General features: G+C 48.6%; 3 protein-coding genes across 5 annotated transcripts in view; 1 reads left to right on the top strand and 2 right to left on the bottom strand.

Moving 5' to 3' along the window:
* pold1 (polymerase (DNA directed), delta 1, catalytic subunit) overlaps positions 1-10101 on the top strand; it is a 14432-nt gene extending 4331 nt beyond the window's left edge. For both annotated transcript variants that reach the window (XM_081711647.1, XM_035524694.2), the window contains exons 5-29: positions 125-238; positions 638-778; positions 1436-1561; positions 1641-1809; positions 1922-2033; positions 2164-2293; positions 2438-2604; positions 3129-3233; positions 3399-3539; positions 3647-3757; positions 3880-4071; positions 4156-4244; positions 4431-4547; positions 4632-4745; positions 7403-7550; positions 7639-7734; positions 7861-7998; positions 8085-8260; positions 8341-8493; positions 8584-8686; positions 8826-8958; positions 9239-9352; positions 9509-9561; positions 9700-9797; positions 9891-10101. In XM_081711647.1, the coding sequence (XP_081567773.1) occupies positions 125-238; positions 638-778; positions 1436-1561; positions 1641-1809; positions 1922-2033; positions 2164-2293; positions 2438-2604; positions 3129-3233; positions 3399-3539; positions 3647-3757; positions 3880-4071; positions 4156-4244; positions 4431-4547; positions 4632-4745; positions 7403-7550; positions 7639-7734; positions 7861-7998; positions 8085-8260; positions 8341-8493; positions 8584-8686; positions 8826-8958; positions 9239-9352; positions 9509-9561; positions 9700-9797; positions 9891-9978 (3128 nt within the window). In that variant the 3' untranslated portion in view covers positions 9979-10101. The remainder of the gene's footprint in view (positions 1-124; positions 239-637; positions 779-1435; positions 1562-1640; positions 1810-1921; positions 2034-2163; positions 2294-2437; positions 2605-3128; positions 3234-3398; positions 3540-3646; positions 3758-3879; positions 4072-4155; positions 4245-4430; positions 4548-4631; positions 4746-7402; positions 7551-7638; positions 7735-7860; positions 7999-8084; positions 8261-8340; positions 8494-8583; positions 8687-8825; positions 8959-9238; positions 9353-9508; positions 9562-9699; positions 9798-9890) is intronic.
* Positions 10102-10299: 198 nt separating this feature from the next.
* On the bottom strand, positions 10300-13860 carry zgc:55558. 2 transcript variants are annotated; one of them, XM_027029717.3, is made up of 5 exons: positions 13539-13860; positions 12956-13067; positions 12114-12292; positions 11516-11675; positions 10300-10939 (listed from the first exon to the last, which is right to left on the bottom strand). In XM_027029717.3, exons 2-5 carry the CDS (start codon positions 13064-13066, stop codon positions 10826-10828), a joined length of 564 nt encoding a protein of 187 aa, XP_026885518.3. In that variant the 5' UTR covers position 13067; positions 13539-13860; the 3' UTR covers positions 10300-10825. The 2 variants fall into 2 exon arrangements, with proteins under 2 accessions (XP_026885518.3, XP_081567777.1); XM_081711651.1 differs by lacking the exon at positions 13539-13860 and adding an exon at positions 13339-13496.
* A 2524-nt stretch (positions 13861-16384) lies between these two features.
* The window catches only part of slc17a7a (solute carrier family 17 member 7a), a 23991-nt gene continuing 20375 nt past the window's right edge, over positions 16385-20000 (bottom strand). The window contains exon 13 of the mRNA XM_081711646.1: positions 16385-17761. Within this exon, the coding sequence (XP_081567772.1) occupies positions 17472-17761 (290 nt within the window). The 3' untranslated portion in view covers positions 16385-17471. The remainder of the gene's footprint in view (positions 17762-20000) is intronic.

The following is a 20000-nucleotide window of genomic DNA, read 5'->3' as shown; positions in this document are numbered from 1 at the left end:
GTTTGTGTGAGAAAGAGATGTAGTGTAAATGCTGCCCTGTTTGGTGGTGTGTGTTTGTGTGTGTGAGTGAAAGAGATGATGGTGATTTAACTGCTGTGCTGTTTGTGTTTGTGTGTGCACACAGGTGAGCTCTTCTCTGCTGCTCTGAACCCTCGTTGGCGACGCCCTGCTGCTCCTCCCCTCCTGCCTCACACAGACACTCTGGTCTTCCAGCAGATAGACCTGGACTACTACCTGGGTAAACACACACACTATATAGATATAGATATATAGATATAGATATCTATCTATCTGTCTATCTATATATATATATATATAGATATATATACACATACATACTACCTGGGTAAAGAGAGAGCGAGATATAGATTTCCATCCCGCTGGTTCTACAACAAGAGAATAGTGATGACAGCAGCAGTGGTTCTCAGAACAGGATTTTGTTGAGGTGATCATCTATTCAGCATCTCATTGAGTAGAATGAGTGTGTGTGAAGGAATTCAACAAACACTTGAATGGAATGGCTGCTGTACATGTGGAGATGCTGATTTAAGAAAACATTAGTGGTCTCTTATTTGTCTCTCTCACACACACAAGAAACCAACAAACAGGTGTTTGAACTTAAATGATGTGTGTTTAGGTTCTGCAGTAGCTGGTATGCCTGGTCAGGTGGAGGGGAAGGTTCCTGTTATTCGTATGTTTGGAGTGACGGACTCTGGGAACAGCGTCTGCTGTCATGTCCACGGATTTGCACCGTACTTCTATGTTCCGGCCCCAGTGGGTGAGCTCAGACCAGCACCTTCACCCACACACCTACCCAAACTATACCAGCACCTCCACCCACACACCTACCCAAACTATACCAGCACCTCCACCCACGCACCCACCCAAACTATACCAGCACCTCCACCCACGCACCCACCCAAACTATACCAGCACCTCCACCCACGCACCCACCCAAACTATACCAGCACCTCCACCCACGCACCCACCCAAACTATACCAGCACCTCCACCCACGCACCCACCCAAACTATACCAGCACCTCCACCCACGCACCCACCCAAACTATACCAGCACCTCCACCCACACACCTACCCAAACTATACCAGCACCTCCACCCACACACCTACCCAAACTATACCAGCACCTCCACCCACGCACCCACCCAAACTATACCAGCACCTCCACCCACGCACCCACCCAAACTATACCAGCACCTCCACCCACGCACCCACCCAAACTATACCAGCACCTCCACCCACGCACCCACCCAAACTATACCAGCACCTCCACCCACGCACCCACCCAAACTATACCAGCACCTCCACCCACGCACCCACCCAAACGAAACTAGACCAGGCCTTTCCCAGCGGCACGTTTTGGATGTGTGAATTCTTTCTTTAATCAGTTTCTCACCCTCTCTCTCTCTCTATCAGACTTCACTAGTTCTCACCTGAGTGAGTTTCAGAAGGAGTTGAACTCTGCTGTTTTGAAGGACATGCGCTCCAACAAAGACAACATATCCGTCACCGTGCTGGCTGTGGACCTCACTCGTAAAGAGAGTGAGTGTCTTCTCTGCTGTGGAACGCAGAACGCCACTGTGTCCTGGTCCTGCCTAACTACTTTATGTCCTTTAACCAGGCATGTACGGTTACCATGGCAACCGACTTGTGGACTTCCTGCGTATCACCATGGCGATGCCCCGTCTGGTGGCTCCCGCTAAACGTATCCTGGAGCAGGGCTTTAAGTTTGATAATTTCACCACGCAGGGCTACCCTGCCTACGAGGCTAACATTGACTTTGAAATCAGGTGTGTGTTGTGATGTGTTGTTTATGAACCAATAATCAGACTTCTAGTCCTGTACCTGTATTGTTGACAAGGTGGGTATGGGTGGGCCTGGGGATTGATGTGTGCGTGTCAGGTTCATGGTAGACAGCGGTATGGTGGGCTGTTGCTGGGTTGAGCTGCCTAAGGGGAAGTACAGCCTGAGGGAGGAGAGGAGTGGGACCAGTGACCTCTGCTGCCCAGGCAAGGTAACACCATCACCTCCACCCGCCTTCACACAGCTACACGCATCACTGTAGCTGTGATGTAGTCTGACAGCACAGAGATCTTTTCATTTCATAACCCCCTTATCTTTCTCTCTTTCTCTCGCTCTCTCAGGTGTCTCTGTGTCAGTATGAAGTGGATGTGGGGTGGACAGATCTGATCAGTCACCCAGCAGAAGGAGACTGGCAGAGAATCTCCCCTCTCAGGGTCCTCAGCTTCGACATAGAGTGTGCTGGCAGGAAAGGTGTGTGTGACAGACCAGAAAACTAGAATCGTCTAAAGCACACGTTCCTTTTTTACTTTTAGAAATTCTGAATTCAGAAATAATCACTTTCAGTAAGGGCTGTATAAGACCGTGTATGTGTGTGTGCATGTGCCTGTGCTGCAGGTGTGTTTCCGGAGGCGGAGGTGGACCCGGTGATCCAGATTGCGTCTATGGTGCAGTGTCAGGGTGAGAAGGAGCCATTTGTGCGCACCGTCTTCACCCTGCAGTCCTGCGCCAGCATCGTGGGCTCACAGATCCTCTGCTTCTCTCAGGAGACCATGCTGCTACAGGTCCGACACACACACACTCACTCACTCACTCGTTTACTCACTCATCCTGGTCTTCTCTGATTGGTGGTGCATTAGTAGATGTGCTATTGTGTATGTGTAAGGCCTTTGACTTGTATGTAGTTTTCCACTGGCTGTCTGGACAGCAGAATGAAGACGCATCTAATTGTGGATCAGTTAAATGACCACTGATCAGTGGTCTAACTAAACTAGTACTTATTGTAGGGTTGTTTATTACACTGATGTCGACTAACAAACTCTAGCACTTATTGTTTATTGCACTGATTATGGTATGTTAGAGTTTGTGTTTCACACTTCTAGTCATCAGCACTGATTCCTGTATTCTACAGTATTCTAGTTCATTGGTATGTTGGACTCTATCCTACTCTGCTGTACTAGGATGTGTTAAATGAGGAAATGACAAAGCACTTTTGTAAGTCGCTCTGGATACGAGTGTCTGCTAAATGCTGTAAATATAAATGTATTCCCTGTCACTTTGTGGGGTGTGTGTGTGTGCGTGCGCTCAGAGTTGGGCAGAGTTTGTGAGGACGGTGGATCCTGATATCATTACAGGATATAATATTCAGAACTTCGACCTCCCATACCTACTCAACAGAGCAGCTACTTTAAAGGTGTGTGTCTCTCTCTCTTTCTCTGCTATAATTTGGAGAGGTGTGGTTGTGTCCCCCCCACAGGTGAATTTGTTTTCCTGTCTTTGTGTCACTGTATCCGCATGCATCTGTCTGTGTCTCTCTCTGCTGTAATTTGAAGAGTGGTGTGTGTGTGTCCATCCACAGGTGAACTTGTTTCCCTACCTGGGTCGTGTGAGGGGGATTAAGTCTGTACTGAAGGATTCCACCTTCCAGAGTAAACAGGTTGGCCGTCGGGAGAGCAAAACTGTCAACATGGAGGGCAGAGTGCAGTTTGACCTTTTGCAGGTAAATGCACACACACTTTTCACACACTTGCACTCGCACTCTCTCTCTTGTGCGCACACACACACACTTGCGTGCACACATGCGCACTCTCTCTCTCCTTCCTGCAGGTACTGTTGCGGGACTATAAGCTGCGCTCTTACACTCTCAACGCTGTCAGCTTCCACTTCCTGCAGGAGCAGAAGGAAGACGTTCAACACTCCATCATCACCGACCTGCAGGTACAGCCAATCACGGGCCTTGGTCACCAGCCAATCAGAAGTCTAGATGGAGACTGAAGGGTCCTCAGTAAATGTGTAACAAATTAAAAGCCTAACGTGTGTGTGTGTGTGTGTGTGTGTAGAATGGGAATGACCAGACGCGCAGGCGTCTGGCGGTGTACTGTTTGAAGGACGCCTACCTGCCCCTGCGTCTGCTGCAGAAGCTGATGTGTGTGATTAATTACATGGAGATGGCCCGAGTTACAGGTGTGCCACTCACGTACCTGCTGTCTCGCGGCCAACAGATCAAAGTGGTGTCACAGCTGCTGAGACAGGTGTGTGAACACACACAGACAGGTCAAATGAATTAACAACTTACAACGCAGCTGTTTAGCAGTATTTTTATTGTGTATGTGTAGGCTATGAAGCAGAAATTGGTGATGCCTGTAGTAAAGAGTGATGGAGGAGAGGACTACGTTGGAGCCACCGTCATAGAGCCTGTGAAAGGGTGAGTCTCATCACTGTCTCCTCTGTCTCACTATCTCATCTCTCGGGTGCAGTTTGTCTGTTCTTCCCGTGTGAAGGACACAGGTGTGAGACAAGGTCATGTCTCCCTGCTCAGAGGTGATGTCTTCATGTCCTGAGGCTGTGAAGCCTAACTGTGTGTGTGTGTGTGTGTACATGTGTGTACCAGGTACTACAGCGTTCCCATAGCGACGCTGGATTTCTCATCGCTGTACCCATCCATTATGATGGCCCATAACCTGTGTTACACTAGTCTACTGCAGAAAGGCCAGGCAGAGAAACTGGGGTGAGTGTGTCCGCGTGTGTGTGCGTGTGCATGCGTGTGCATGCATGTGTGTTTGCTCATGGATGCTTGTGTGTGTGTGTGTAGTCTCTCTGCAGACGAGTTCATCAAAACTCCTACTGGAGATTTGTTTGTTAAAGCGTCTGTGAGGAAAGGCCTCCTACCAGAGATCCTGGAGAACCTGCTTAGTGCCAGGAAGAGGTGAGGAAACGCACACGCATACCTACGCACACGCATACGCACACATACCTACCCACACGCACATCTACACACACACATACGCACACATACCTACCCACACGCACATCTACACACACACATACGCACACATACCTACCCACACGCACACACACACATACGCACACATACCTACCCACACGCACACACACACATACGCACACATACCTACCCACACGCACACACACACATACGCACACATACCTACCCACACGCACACACACACATACGCACACATACCTACCCACACGCACACACGCACATCTACACACACACATACGCACACATACCTACCCACACGCACACACGCACATCTACACACACGCATACGCACACATACCTACCCACACGCACACACGCACATCTACACACACGCATACGCACACATACCTACCCACACGCACACACGCACATCTACACACACGCATACGCACACATACCTACCCACACGCACATCTACACACACACATACGCACACATACCTACCCACACGCACATCTACACACACACATACGCACACATACCTACCCACACGCACATCTACACACACACATACGCACACATACCTACCCACACGCACACACGCACATCTACACACACACATACGCACACATACCTACCCACACGCACACACGCACATCTACACACACACATACGCACACATACCTACCCACACGCACACACGCACATCTACACACACACATACGCACACATACCTACCCACACGCACACACGCACATCTACACACACACATACGCACACATACCTACCCACACGCACACACGCACATCTACACACACACATACGCACACATACCTACCCACACGCACACACGCACATCTACACACACACATACGCACACATACCTACCCACACGCACATCTACACACACACATACGCACACATACCTACCCACACGCACATCTACACACACACATACGCACACATACCTACCCACACGCACATCTACACACACACATACGCACACACACCTACCCACACGCACATCTACACACACACATACGCACACATACCTACCCACACGCACACACGCACATCTACACACACACCTACGCACACGCACACACGCACATCTACACACACACCTACGCACATCACACACGCATACGCACACACACCTACCCACACGCACACACGCACATCTACACACACGCGTACGCACACATACCTACCCACACGCACACACGCACATCTACACACACGCGTACGCACACATACCTACCCACACGCACATCTACACACACGCGTACGCACACATACCTACCCACACGCACATCTACACACACGCGTACGCACACATACCTACCCACACGCACATCTACACACACGCGTACGCACACATACCTACCCACACGCACATCTACACACACGCGTACGCACACATACCTACCCACACGCACATCTACACACACACGTACGCACACATACCTACCCACACGCACACACGCACATCTATACGCACACATACCTACCCACACGCACACCTACGCACACACGCACACATACCTACCCACACGCACACCTACGCACACACGCACACATACCTACCCACACGCAGACCTACGCACGCACGCACACCTACACACACACGTACGCACACATACCTACCCACACGCACGCACGCACACCTACACACACACGTACGCACACATACCTACCCACACGCACGCACGCACACCTACACACACACGTACGCACACACACCTACCCACACGCACACCTACGCACACACGCACACCTACACACACACATACCTACACACACACATACGCACACATACCTACCCGCACGCACGCACACCTACACACACACATACCTACACACACACATACGCACACATACCTACCCGCACGCACGCACACCTACACACACATACCTACACACACACATACGCACACATACCTACCCGCACGCACGCACACCTACACACACATACCTACACACACGCATACGCACACATACCTACCCACACGCACATCTACACACACACATACGCACACATACCTACCCACACGCACACCTACGCACACACGCACACATACCTACCCACACGCACACCTACGCACGCACGCACACCTACACACACACATACCTACACACACGCATACGCACACATACCTACCCGCACGCACGCACACCTACACACACATACCTACACACGCATACGCACACATACCTACCCGCACGCACGCGAACCTACACACACACATACCTACACACACGCATACGCACACATACCTACCCACACGCACGCACACACATACCTACATACACACACACACACGCACACACACACCAACATACATACATGCATACATACATACACGCGCACGCATACACACACACATCCCAGAGTCAGAGAGCAACCAGACATGGGTCTCTGGCATCCAGGTGCTGTGGTTAGTTTTCAGTCCTGTAAGGTTTGGCGTGTGATTTCCTGTGTCACACAGCTCTGGTGTGTAGAAATGGGTCACTCTGTCTAAACCTGTCCACTACACACACTGCTGAGGACGTCGGGGCTATGACTGCCCTGGGGCGCTAGCTGATTCAAGTGTGTGTGTGTGTGTGTGTGTGTGTGTGTGTGTGGGGCTGGCGCACAGAGCAAAGGCTGACCTGAAGATGGAAACGGACCCGTTTAAGAAGCAGGTTCTAGACGGGAGGCAGCTGGCGCTGAAGATCAGCGCCAACTCGGTGTACGGCTTCACCGGGGCACAGGTGGGCAAGCTGCCCTGTCTGGAGATCTCACAGGTCTGTCGCCACCTCACACACCCCCTGGGTACTGTAGATCGCCCAGACACTGGACCCAGGCCCATGCTCTGTGTGTGTGTGTGTTCAGAGTGTGACAGGCTTTGGCAGACAGATGATCGAACAGACGAAGCAGCTTGTTGAATCCCAGTACACCATCGCTAATGGTTACCAGGCTGACGCCAAGGTAACGCATCTGCTCGGGTTCACGTGTCCTGTTCAGTCTTGTCCTGTGCGTGTAGGTGTGTTTGCTGTGTATACCATAGACGTTCCCAGCGCGCGCACGTGTGTGTGTGTGTGTGTGTGTGTGTAGGTCATCTATGGAGACACAGACTCTGTGATGGTCAAACTGGGAGTCACCAGTGTTGAGGAAGCAATGAAACTGGGCACGGAAGCGGCACAATGGGTGTCTTCCCACTTTGTGATGCCGATCAAACTGGAGTTTGAGAAAGTAGGAAGTAGAGGGACCTGGTACCAGTACAGATGTAGTTTAGGAGTAAACTGGTTTCCTGACTGACCCGTTACTCTGCTCGTCAGGTGTACTACCCGTACCTGCTGATCAATAAGAAGAGGTACGCAGGGCTGTATTTCTCTTCTAGCACACAGCACCACGACAAGATGGACTGTAAGGGCATCGAGACTGTCAGACGAGACAACTGCCCTCTAGTGGCCAACCTCATCAACACATGCCTGCAGAAGATTCTCATAGACAGGTGCGCACCCATCCGTGTCTCCCTGCAGGGACCAGCAGACTCGCACCACCTATTCAGTGAGTGTGTGTATGTGCATGCAGAGACCCTGGCGATGCTGTGGGCCACGCTAAAGAAGTGATCTCAGACCTGCTGTGTAATCGCATTGACATCAGCCAGTTGGTGATCACTAAGGAACTGACGCGCTCGGCCCAGGAGTACACGGGCAAGCAGGCCCACGTGGAGCTCGCTGAGAGGTCAGGGGCTTCTGGGAGGAGAAAGAGCACAGTGATGTGTGTGTGTCTCAGAGAGTGTTAACAATGATGCGCGCGTGTGTGTGTGTGTAGAATGCGTAAGCGAGATGCAGGCAGTGCTCCTAATCTTGGCGATCGTGTGCCGTACGTAATCATCAAGGCAGCCAAAGGAGTGGCAGCATACATGAAGTCAGAGGTTAGTAAACTGTTGGGGTCAGTAGACTGGGGGGTGTGTGTTGACTGACTGTTTCCACTTTGTTCTGAAATGTGAAATATTGTGTGTGTGTGTGTGTGTGTGTGTGTGTGTGTGTGTGTGTGTGTGTGTGTGCACGTAGGACCCCATCTATGTTCTGGAGAACAACATCCCTATAGACACCCAGTACTACCTGGAACAGCAGCTGTCCAAACCTCTCCTGCGCATCTTTGAGCCCATTCTGGGAGAAACGAAGGCTGAGTGTGTGTTACTCAGTGAGTAGACCCGTGCGTGCACGCGCTTGCAAGACTCCAGGAAGTCTAACTGCAGTGTACTGAGTTTGGATGTTTAGATTTGTGGTGAAGTAGGTTTTCAGAGAAACATGATGGTTTGGACAGAGGTCCTTCATCAGCTGTGCAAGTAAAGTGCTTCACTTTTTTAAAATATATATATATATATATATGTGTGTGTGTGTGTGTGTGTGTGTGTGTGTGTGTGTGTGTGTGTGTGTGTGTGTGTGTGTGTGTGTGTGTGTGTGTGTGTGTGTGTTCACAGAGGGCGATCACACGCGTTGTAAGACCGTTCTGACCTCCAGGGTGGGAGGCCTCATGGCGTTCGCCCAGAAGCGCAGCACGTGTATCGGCTGCAGGGCTGTTCTCAGAACAGATGGTGCGTTGCAGAGTGTGTGTGTTTGTGTGCACGCTCTCCATACCAACATCAAAAGATTAACAAAAGACACTCGTATTCATGGTGGAGAGAACAATGCAGAGTGGATAGGGAGAATGTGAACATTGTTTTAACCTCTCTCTCTCTCTCTCTCTCCAGCTGCTGTGTGTGACTTCTGTAAGAAGAAGGAGTCAGAGCTCTATCAGAAGGAGGTGCGTATATGTGTGGGTCTGTTACGGCATTGCTGTGTTGGGCGTGTGGGAGCAGGAAAAGCAACTGACATGTCTCTAAGAGGAAGTGACACTTCCAGTAAATACTTTGGTTACGTTTAATATATGTGTGTGTTTCAGATTGCTCATCTATCAGCTCTGGAGGAGAAATTCTCTCGCCTGTGGACTCAGTGTCAAAGGTGTCAGGGGTCCCTACATGAAGACGTGCTTTGTACGAGGTGTGTATATTGTGTGTGTGTGTGTGTGTGTGTATATACACACATACACCCCCCTTTGTGACAGAAGTGTGTACACTCATGCTCTGTCCCCAGTCGCGATTGCCCCATCTTCTACATGCGCAAGAAGGTCCAGAAGGACTTAGATGACCAGGAGAAGCTTATCTCTCGTTTCGGCTGGTGAGAGCAGCGAAAATGTTTGGTTTTCTCTTGCATTTGTAAACACACACATTCTTGTTTTTAAAAAAAAATAATTTTCACAATGCAAATAAAAATAGTTTTTCTAGTTATTGTGTGACTTTTGTAACCCTGGAGCAGAGATTTCTCACGTTTATGAAGAAACCTTCTGCGTCCTTAATTCACACTCTGTCCCTACTGGTCCTGTCAGAGTCGTGAGGGAGCGGGTGGAGTGTCTCCGTGTGGAGATCTCCCCCGTCCAGCCCCAGACAGGCAGCCAGCAGTATGAGGTGTCACGAATTACCGTCAACAAAAAGACGTGACTCCATTTTAGCCAAAATTCTTTTATTCACAAAAACGGTAAAACTCCTAAAGCTCTCGTCACTACAACAGGAATGTGTCGGAGACCTGGTCAGACTGTAGCTTCAGCTGCTTAAAAAAAACACCTTAAACTTCCCTCGCTTGGGGGTGGGGCGGGGCTTCCCTCAGCTCCTACACACAACCCACGATGCAACAGCACCACTACAGATGAGCGTAATTGGCTTGGCTCGACATTCCCAGCACTCGGAACATCCACACAGAAGAGGACGAGGTCCTTACTGGCTAGAGCTGGGAATGTCGTCTGAGGTCGCCAGCTCACATGGGAACAGGATTGCTTCCTACTACGTTACAGGGGGCTTGTGGGTACAGGGAGACAACTGATCCAGGCAAACCCCACCATCCTGGTCAAGGCAGCCGCTAAAGGTAATGGTCTCCACACGAGCGGCTATGCTCACGCCAACCACTGTAACAAAAGAGGGTGTGTGGGGGGCAGTGCTGTTCAGGACCGCAGTGTAAGAGTGCTGGCAGTGTTGCTATAATAGCCTGCAGCGTCTCTGTGTGTGTTTCTTGCTCTTCTTGTTGCTACGATTCGTCTCCTTGTATCTCCTGATTTCCCGGACCAGTGAGTAAAAAGCCTCTTCAACCCCCTACACAGAGAGAGAGAGAGAGAGAGAGAGAGAGAGAGAGAGAGAGAGAGAGAGAGAGAGAGAGAGAGAGAGGCGCACACACACTTTGCCTCTTAATCACAACCTAGTACGTTCCTGTCTGAGTGAGACTGGACTGCTTTAAGCTCTTTCAGCGTTCACAACATAAAGGTTATGATTGATTGATTGTTCAGTCTGGAGCGTCTGGGCTGTTGGAGTTAACTGTGGGAGGTGACTGAGCTACGTCAGTCTCAGCAAAGCAATCTTAAATAATCCAAAAGCTGGAGGTTTTCTGGTCATTTCTTACTCATTATTTGCAGCTAGTGCCCTTGATAATTTTTTTTGTGCATTAATAAAAACAAGTTGACTTGTCCATGCAAGCCTTAAATTTAATCCCCTCTCTAAGAATAGTTTGTGTCTCAGAGCATTTATCAGATCAGGAAGTTCATTTCCACTACAGGTTCTGCTTTGTTCCTTTTTTAATCAACACGTTTGCCTGGTGCAGACTGACACCTTCTATAGTTTAAAACGGCCAATGACTGACATCCAGATCACTTCATCGGGTTCTGTCCAACGCACCTGTCGTGTTTTGGCCGATGTCTCGACAAAGGGGATGCCGTAGCCGCGCGCCAGTTCCTGCGCCTGACGCGTGTCCACTGTGCGTGAGCTCAGATCGCTCTTATTACCCACCAGCACCATTGGAACGCTGTCGCTGTCCTTCACCCGGTTAATCTGCTCCCTGCATGTACACACACACGCACGCACGCTACCCAGTGTGCAGAGGGAACCAAGTGCGACTTCACCACCACAACACAGCGCCTGGTCTCCTGACTGCACTTTCCTTTACAGCCTTCACTGGAAACGAAACTGCTGAACTGTATGTGAGCGCATTACACAAGAACTCCAGACGGGTCGCTCATAACACAACATACCATAACGACACACCAGCAAAGCACTGGGCTCCCGCCAGGTCAGGTTCTTACTAATGTTACATTTCCATAGAAAATGCTTTGTAACTATGATGGGGACCTAAACTGTATCTCAAGAATCTGAGTCTTCACTCACCATTAAACCAACATGTGTTGAGGGTTAGTCTAGACCTTGCACCCTTTACCACACTACACCAGCATCACCTGAACATGTGTCCGGGGTTAGTCTAGACCGGGGAGAGATTTACCTGTACAGGTGCACGTCCTCAAAGGACTTAATGTTGTTGATGGCGAAGACACACAAGAAGCCCTCGCCTGTCCTCATGTACTGGTCCCTCATGGCGCTGTACTCCTCCTGTCCGGCCGTGTCCAGGATGTCTAGGAGACACGTCTCCCCGTCAATCACCACCTGCTTCCTGTAAGAGTCCTGAGCAGGACAAGGGAGAAGGGACATGATCTGAGGTCACTGACTGCACCTGGCCTTGCCTGCTGTCCTGAAGCAGCTCTGTGGGGAATGGATGGACAACCTCTCTGTGACTAGTGCTACATGTTGCATGCATGCTGGTGCTTGATCTGTCTATATAATTGAAGACTGGTGATAGTTTTATTGTGATCAGAAATCCAGCATATTAAAAAGTCTTCTAGTACAGACGTGCAACATGGTATGGAACTCTGCTGCAGTAGCAGCACAATAGTGAACATACGTTACGTTACTCTGATGCTGGAAGTGGGGGTACTGGGGTGATAATTCTACAGCTGGGGGGTGTCGGGCAGAGCTTTACCAACAGCAGGCATCGGCACCTCTGGATTATGTTATCTATCACTAATATAATGGATGTTGTTTTGTCTTCTCACTACATGCCTGATAGCACTTTACTGGCATAATAGTTACATTAAAATAACAACGACAAACTGACTCAAGTAGATTTATTAAGACTAAAATTGACCTAGTGGGCAAAGCAAAAGTCATTTTCTTCACTGAATATAAAATACAACCAAGCCTTTAGGAAATGTTCAATCATACCGCACTTTTGCATGTGATGTTCTAGATTATTTGGAACTCTTGTTTGAGGTTTCGTGAGTCTCGTACCTCGATCGTAGGATCGTATTCGTCCACGAAGTGGTTCTGGATGAGTTGGATGGTCAGGGCGCTTTTCCCGACGCCTCCCGCTCCCACCACCACCAGCTTGTACTCAGTCATACTGGGAGCAAAGTTAACGGCTTTAACGGCTTTAACGGCGTAGGAGCTAAAACGGGGTTGGGGTGGGGTTACGAACTCAACACAGCCATCTGTATCACGGCAGCTCTAGGAGGGCTGCCTGGATTACCAGATAATCCATCTAATCTGTAGTAGCCATAACTAGTTTATCTGGCTGTTCTGTTGGACAGATCACACAGTTTAGTTTAGCGGTTTTGCCCGGAAACATCAGATCACATCTTCAACATCCCAGTATAAGAGTAGAAACCCGGTACCTGTCTGCCGAGACAAATGCCATCAAAACGGAGGAGCCAAAGACAGTTATCGTCAAATAATCCATCTGGAGACGTGTTTAGATAGCTAGCCTAGCCGACTAGCTCTCTAAATGATCCCAGATAGTCTAGTGTTACGGATTACAACCAACCAAACATAACGGATGAAAGCACGTTACTACAGCAGTGCGGGTGGGGTTTACCTCGGCGAGAGCTTCCAAATCTGCCTTCTAATCCAACAGGCGCGCTGGTTGGACTGGTTGGACTGGTCTGAGTGGAGCGCCGGGATTAGCCGCTGGGCCACATTACGGAGCTAAACTACACAAACGGGTCCTGTTTACTCGGGCGAAGTACCCTTCATGTGCAGCAAACCTACACTGGTGGTACTTCGGTATGTTGATTATTCTAATTCCTCTCAAGAATCGACATTAAAAACCAGATAAATCTGGCAAATCCCGACCCAGTACCTTAGCTCCGCGGCTAGCGCGCTCCCAGTCTGGGCGAGGAGGGACGGGCTCATGGAAACAACCCGCCAATCAAACGAAGCAGTTTTTATGTATTCATATGCTATTGGTTGACAAATTAAAGGAAACAAGAGCTAGCCAATCAAAGTGAAATACATCTTTCCAACGTCTTCCTTATGATCTGGTATTCATTTGCAGGCCAATCAACTATGCATGTGACGTTAGGCGCGCAGGGCGGGGCCGATAGCGTGGCGTCACTGGGCGGGGCTGAATGGCACTGAGCAAAAGCGGGCAAACACGAAATCAGCTGGTGGGAAACTAGTGCCCTGTTCGCTCTCCCCTACACGTGGAAATGTGAACAGACACCACGACATATACGTGTTCAGGACAGACACTACGCTATATGCGTGTTCAGGACAGACACTACGCTATATGCGTGTTCAGGACAGAGACTACGATATATACGTGTTCAGGACAGAGACTACGATATATACGTGTTCAGGACAGAGACTACGATATATACGTGTTCAGGACAGACACTACGCTATATGCGTGTTCAGGACAGAGACTACGATATATACGTGTTCAGGACAGACACTACGCTATATGCGTGTTCAGGACAGAGACTACGATATATGCGTGTTCAGGACAAACTACGATATATACGTGTTCAGGACAGACACTACGCTATATGCGTGTTCAGGACAGACACTACGATATATACGTGTTCAGGACAGACACTACGCTATCTGCGTGTTCAGGACAGACTACGCTATATACGTGTTCAGGACAGACACTACGCTATATGCGTGTTCAGGACAGACACTACGCTATATGCGTGTTCAGGACAGAGACTACGATATATACGTGTTCAGGACAGACACTATGTTATACGTGTTCAGGACAGACTATGATATATGTGTTCGGGACAGAGACTACGATATATACGTGTTCGCTCATTATGTGCAACAGGAGACAATCTGAACATGATTAGAAATGGCCCAGGACTATGAAAGTTAGCTGTTCTAGTTAAATATAAATTCATCCTGTGTGGCTGCAGAAGGCACGTGGGACAGCCAGAAGCGTGTCCCGTTAACCTGCTGTACGTTTGTGAGGTTTAGATGTCAACACAGTGCATTATGGAAAATCCTTGTCCTCTACGGTGCGTTGTTTGCACACTGGATATCCCTCGTGCTCCCTTCACACGACACACTACCCACGTGATGTGAGTCATGCAACCTCATTTAGAATGCCTTGCAGTATCACAGGAGACTTTTTAAATTTACATTTATTTAGCTGACACTGTTATCCGAAATACAAATATCATACAAATATCATACAAATAGGACTGAAAGAGGATAGGACTTCTGGGTCTTACTCAGATCACCTCACTAAATAGTAAATGTTAAATAGCTACATTTGTATTTCAGTTGACATGGCAACTTTTGTAAACAGTTTAATTCCACATTGTTGATAGTTTTCCGTACAAATATTTGAAATATTAAAAGCATTCACACACACAGCTGAACATTTGTATTGTCATTTCATGCTCTCTGACGGTCAGCCAGCAGGTTATTCATGACTCCCTACAGTTTGGGCCCTTGGGAGTTAAATCTGGAATCTCCCTTACAGTGTACGAATTACATCTACGTGTACATGTACTGCGTTTATCAGACTCTTATCCAGAGCGACGTACAGACGCGCCCTGTCACGTCCTCCTGGAGAGCCTCCTGGCCAGTAATCGCGACTGCACTGGGTGTCCACACGCGCCTCTAGCTCGTCTCCGCGTGTGACCGCGTCCTACACCACTTGTGCTGCGTTCGTGCTCTCACAATAAACACCTCACCTCTTTCACCTCTCCTCTTTTACATTAGCCCGTTTCTCCCGGGATATTTATAGGAGTGCCGCAGCAGCGCACCGGCGCAGGGCGGTTAAAATAGCCCCGCTGCTCCGCGCTACGTCGCGTTAGTTTGTTCCAGACAGAGCGCCGCGCAGCCATAATCACCTGATATCACAACATACGTGTGTTCACCGAGTCACTGATTCATTGATGGATAGATGGATTGATTCATTTATTTATTCATGTATTTATTTTTAAGCAAAAATCCCAAGGACCACTCTATCGCTTCTGCATATGCATGTGACCCAATACTGACGATAAGAGTTAAGTCGGAATTAAACGTCCTGACTGCCTTGCCTGCACTCACGTTTCCGTGGCTCTAGATGTCACCAGCAGTACAGGCCCGCGCGCCCCCGCCACAGATGGGCGGAAGGATTATCTGCGTGATTTTAGCCAAAGATTAGACGACAGCAGATGCCCTCAGCGGGTGGAGAGAGACCGAACAACAAGAGAAAGAGAGATGGAAAAAGAGAAGCGCGTGAAGCGAAGGTGCTGGACCAAGACACCGTCGCGTGAGTTCACGTGCAGTACCGGCGCGTCTGGCTCGCGCCCCAGCCCTGATTACAGCAAACACTTTTATTCTTTTACAATTCGGATTTATTGGCCGTTTAGTTTTTGTCCGCCTAAAGTCAGCAGTGATATCCAGAACAGTATGCAAGCAAAGAAAGAAAACATACAATTACCATCCCATTAATGCAGTTAATCCGCTTTTATTGCACACCAGGAAATGCCACATGTACACTTTACACACAATACATTTTCATTCTTTCATTTTCCAAAATAAATACATAGGGATTCGCTATCATTGTATATATCCTTCACGACATTTTGGGGAAAAACAATGTTCTGAAAGGATCTTAAAAAAACAATAGCACAAAACAAGAACAAAAACAGACAACAGAAAATGTAAATCACACTGAAGTTGGAGAGGGGCAGTATTCACTCTGCGTTACCACTCAGACTGACTAAAGGAGGTGTGAATTTCGGCGTGGGAATCGGAATATCAAACAACTCCAGAATTCCGCCCTTGTTGATGAAGGATGAACATAATGTTTTCCCAAGTGTGTGCGTGTGTCTATGTGGGATATATTAAGGATGTTGTAGCAGTTATTTATCTTTTGTTGTATTTGTAAATTCAGTTTTTTCTCTCCTTCTCTTACACACACACACACACACACACACACACACACACACACACACACACACACACACATACATACAGATAAGCTTTTGATCAGGTAGATTACACATTCACATGCACAGATGGATGAATGGATAAAACACAAATGTGCACCACACACACACCCACACACACACACACACACACACACATTCACACACAAATACCTCTGCATTCACACAGGAATATTCAAACGTATGCTTCCTTAGAATAAGGGCATTAAAGTGATGTTATCAGAAGCTGAAAATACTGAAGTTAAAACACGGCACCATCATTTACAAATCTCTCTCTCTCTTGCTCTCTCTCTCTCTCTCTCTCTCTCTCTCTCTCTCTCACACACACACACACACACACAGACACACACACACACACACACACACACACACACACAGTACTATAGCATGTGTAAGGGCATATTCATACAACGTACAGAGTTCACTCTCACTCCCTATACACAGTATCACCTGGCATGCTAAACTACAACAGGACTGCCAGGTTTACTGGCTATACTGGTGCAGGACTGCCAGGTTTACTGGGTCCACTGGTTCATTACGCGTGTCTGCTTCCTCTCATGTTCTACGTGTTTCCCCCACTATGTGAGTTCTCTCTCCTCCTCTCCTCCATACAGGAAGTTGTTTCTACCAACTGGCTGAACATATTCTTCTGTTTTGTCCCAGTGGGAGACCCATCCAGCCCCACCCCCAGCTCCACCCCCGTCAGGTCCAGTGGCGTCTGGATGGCTTATGGCCCCGTACTGCCCGCCCATCCTGTAAAGCTCTTCTGTCTCATTGGCCAGCTCATCTTCACCCAGAATGCCACACTTCTCCTGGCTGGTGTTCTCAGCATCTGCCCACGGCTGCTTCTCTCCTGATGCGAAGACACCTTGGGAAAGGGGCAGGGTAAAGAGGAGCATAAAGGCTGTCTCGTTAAAGTTAGCTCGAGTGTGTGTGAGTGTGTGTGTGTCAGAGCATGTGTGTGTATCAGAGTGTGTGTGTGTATGTGTGTATCAGAGTGTGTGTGTGTGTGTGTGTGCACGCATCAGAGTGTGTGTGTGTGTGTGTGTAATAGAGCGTGTGTGTGTGTGTGTGTGTCAGAGCATGTGTGTGTATCAGAGTGTGTGTGTGTGTGTGTGTGTGTGTATGTATGTGTATCAGAGTGTGTGTGTGTGTATCAGAGTGTATGTGTGTTGTGTGTGTGTGTGTGTATGTGTATGTGTGTATCAGAGTGTGTGTGTGTGTATGTATGTGTGTATCAGAGTGTGTGTGTGTATCAGAGTGTATGTGTGTGTGTGTGTGTGTATGTGTATGTGTGTATCAGAGTGTGTGTGTGTGTGTATGTGTGTGTATCAGAGCATGTGTGTGCGTGTGCGCAACAGTGTGTGTGTGTGTGTGTATAACAGTGTGTGTATCAGAGCATGTGTGTGTATCAGAGTGTGTGTGTGTATGTGTGTAATAGAGCGGGTGTGTGTGTGTGTGTGTGTGTGTGTGTGTGTATCAGAGCATGTGTGTGTATATCAGAGTGCGTGTGTGTGTGTGTGTGTGTATGTGTATCAGAGCGTGTGTGTGTGTGTGCGCAACAGTGTGTGTGTGTGTGTGTATAACAGTGTGTGTATCAGAGCATGTGTGTGTATCAGAGTGTGTGTGTGTATGTGTGTAATAGAGCGGGTGTGTGTGTGTGTGTCAGAGCATGTGTGTGTGTGTGTGTGTGTGTGTGTGTGTATCAGAGCATGTGTGTGTATATCAGAGTGCGTGTGTGTGTGTGTGTGTATATGTGTATCAGTGTGTGTGTGTGTGTGTATCAGAGTGTGTGTGTGTGTGTGTGTAATAGAGCATGTGTGTGTGTGTGTGTATATCAGAGTGTGTGTGTATGTGTGTATCAGAGTGTGTGTGTATAACAGTGTGTGTGTGTATCAGAGCATGTCTGTGTATCAGAGTGTGTGTGTATCAGTGTGTGTGTGAATGTATGTGTGTATATCAGAGCGTGTGTGTGTGTGTATCAGAGTGTGTGTGTATCAGAGCATGTGTGTGTGTGTATTAGAGCGTGTGTGTGTATCAGTGTGTGTGTGCACATCAGAATGTATCAGCATGTGTGTATCAGTGTGTGTGTGTGTGTGTGTATCAGTGTGTGTGTGTGTGTGTGTGTGTATAACTCTGTGTGTGTGTGTATCAGAGCATGTGTGTGTATCAGTGTGTGTGTGTGTGTGCACGCGCATCAGAGTGTGTGTATATAACAGTGTGTGTGTGTGTGTGTGTGTGCGCGCGCATCAGAGTGTGTGTGTGTGTCTGTGCGCGCATCGGACTGATGAGTGCGGATGAGTGTCTGGCGAACGAGCTGAACACATTCTTCGCTCGCTTCGAGGCTACATCTATCCGCGCTAATGCTAACAGCTCTTACGCTAACAACGCTAATGGTGCTATCGGCGCAGCCAACGGCGCATGCGCAGGGCCCACCATAGAACAGCGCCCTCTCATCATCACGGAGAGTGACGTGAGGAGAGTGTTTAAAAGGGTGAATACCAGGAAGGCGATGGGACCAGACGATATCTGCGGGAGGGTCCTCAAAGCCTGCGCAGATCAGCTAGCCCCGGTATTCACCGACATCTTCAATCTCTCCCTGACGCTCGGTATCGTCCCGTCCAGCTTCAAGCGGTCCACCATCGTCCCCGTCCCGAAGAAACCTCGACCCTTCGGCCTCAATGACTACCGCCCTGTCGCCCTCACATCAGTCGTGATGAAGTGCTTTGAGAATTGTGGGTTGCATAAACTAAATGAATGCTACACTTACACAAATAGAGAATAATGCGCAGAATGGAATAGGATTAATGCTTGAATTAATAAAATAATTGCTGTATGTGCAGACATAACAGGAAATGCCTTAGACGTGCATATGTGCGATTGTGCAAGAAGACGTGTACATGACAGTTAGAGGCGACGGCTGAGATGGAAAAGTACAAAGCAGAAGTGGCGCAAGGCAAGAAAACTATAAGTCTCTGTGTTGCAAAGTTATGCTTCAGATCTCACTTGCACTGTGCTGTGAAGTGACATCTCCAGAGCTCTGCATTAATAAAAATCTACAAGGTAATGCACTGTTTCCGGTCTTTTCGGACACGACAGAATCTAGT

Source organism: Electrophorus electricus, chromosome 3 (assembly GCF_041902795.1).
Source record: "Electrophorus electricus isolate QZ-2024a chromosome 3, ASM4190279v1, whole genome shotgun sequence".
NCBI lineage: Eukaryota > Metazoa > Chordata > Actinopteri > Gymnotiformes > Gymnotidae > Electrophorus > Electrophorus electricus.
Note: the sequence above shows the minus strand (reverse complement) of the source record. Positions and strands in the feature narration are given on the sequence as shown.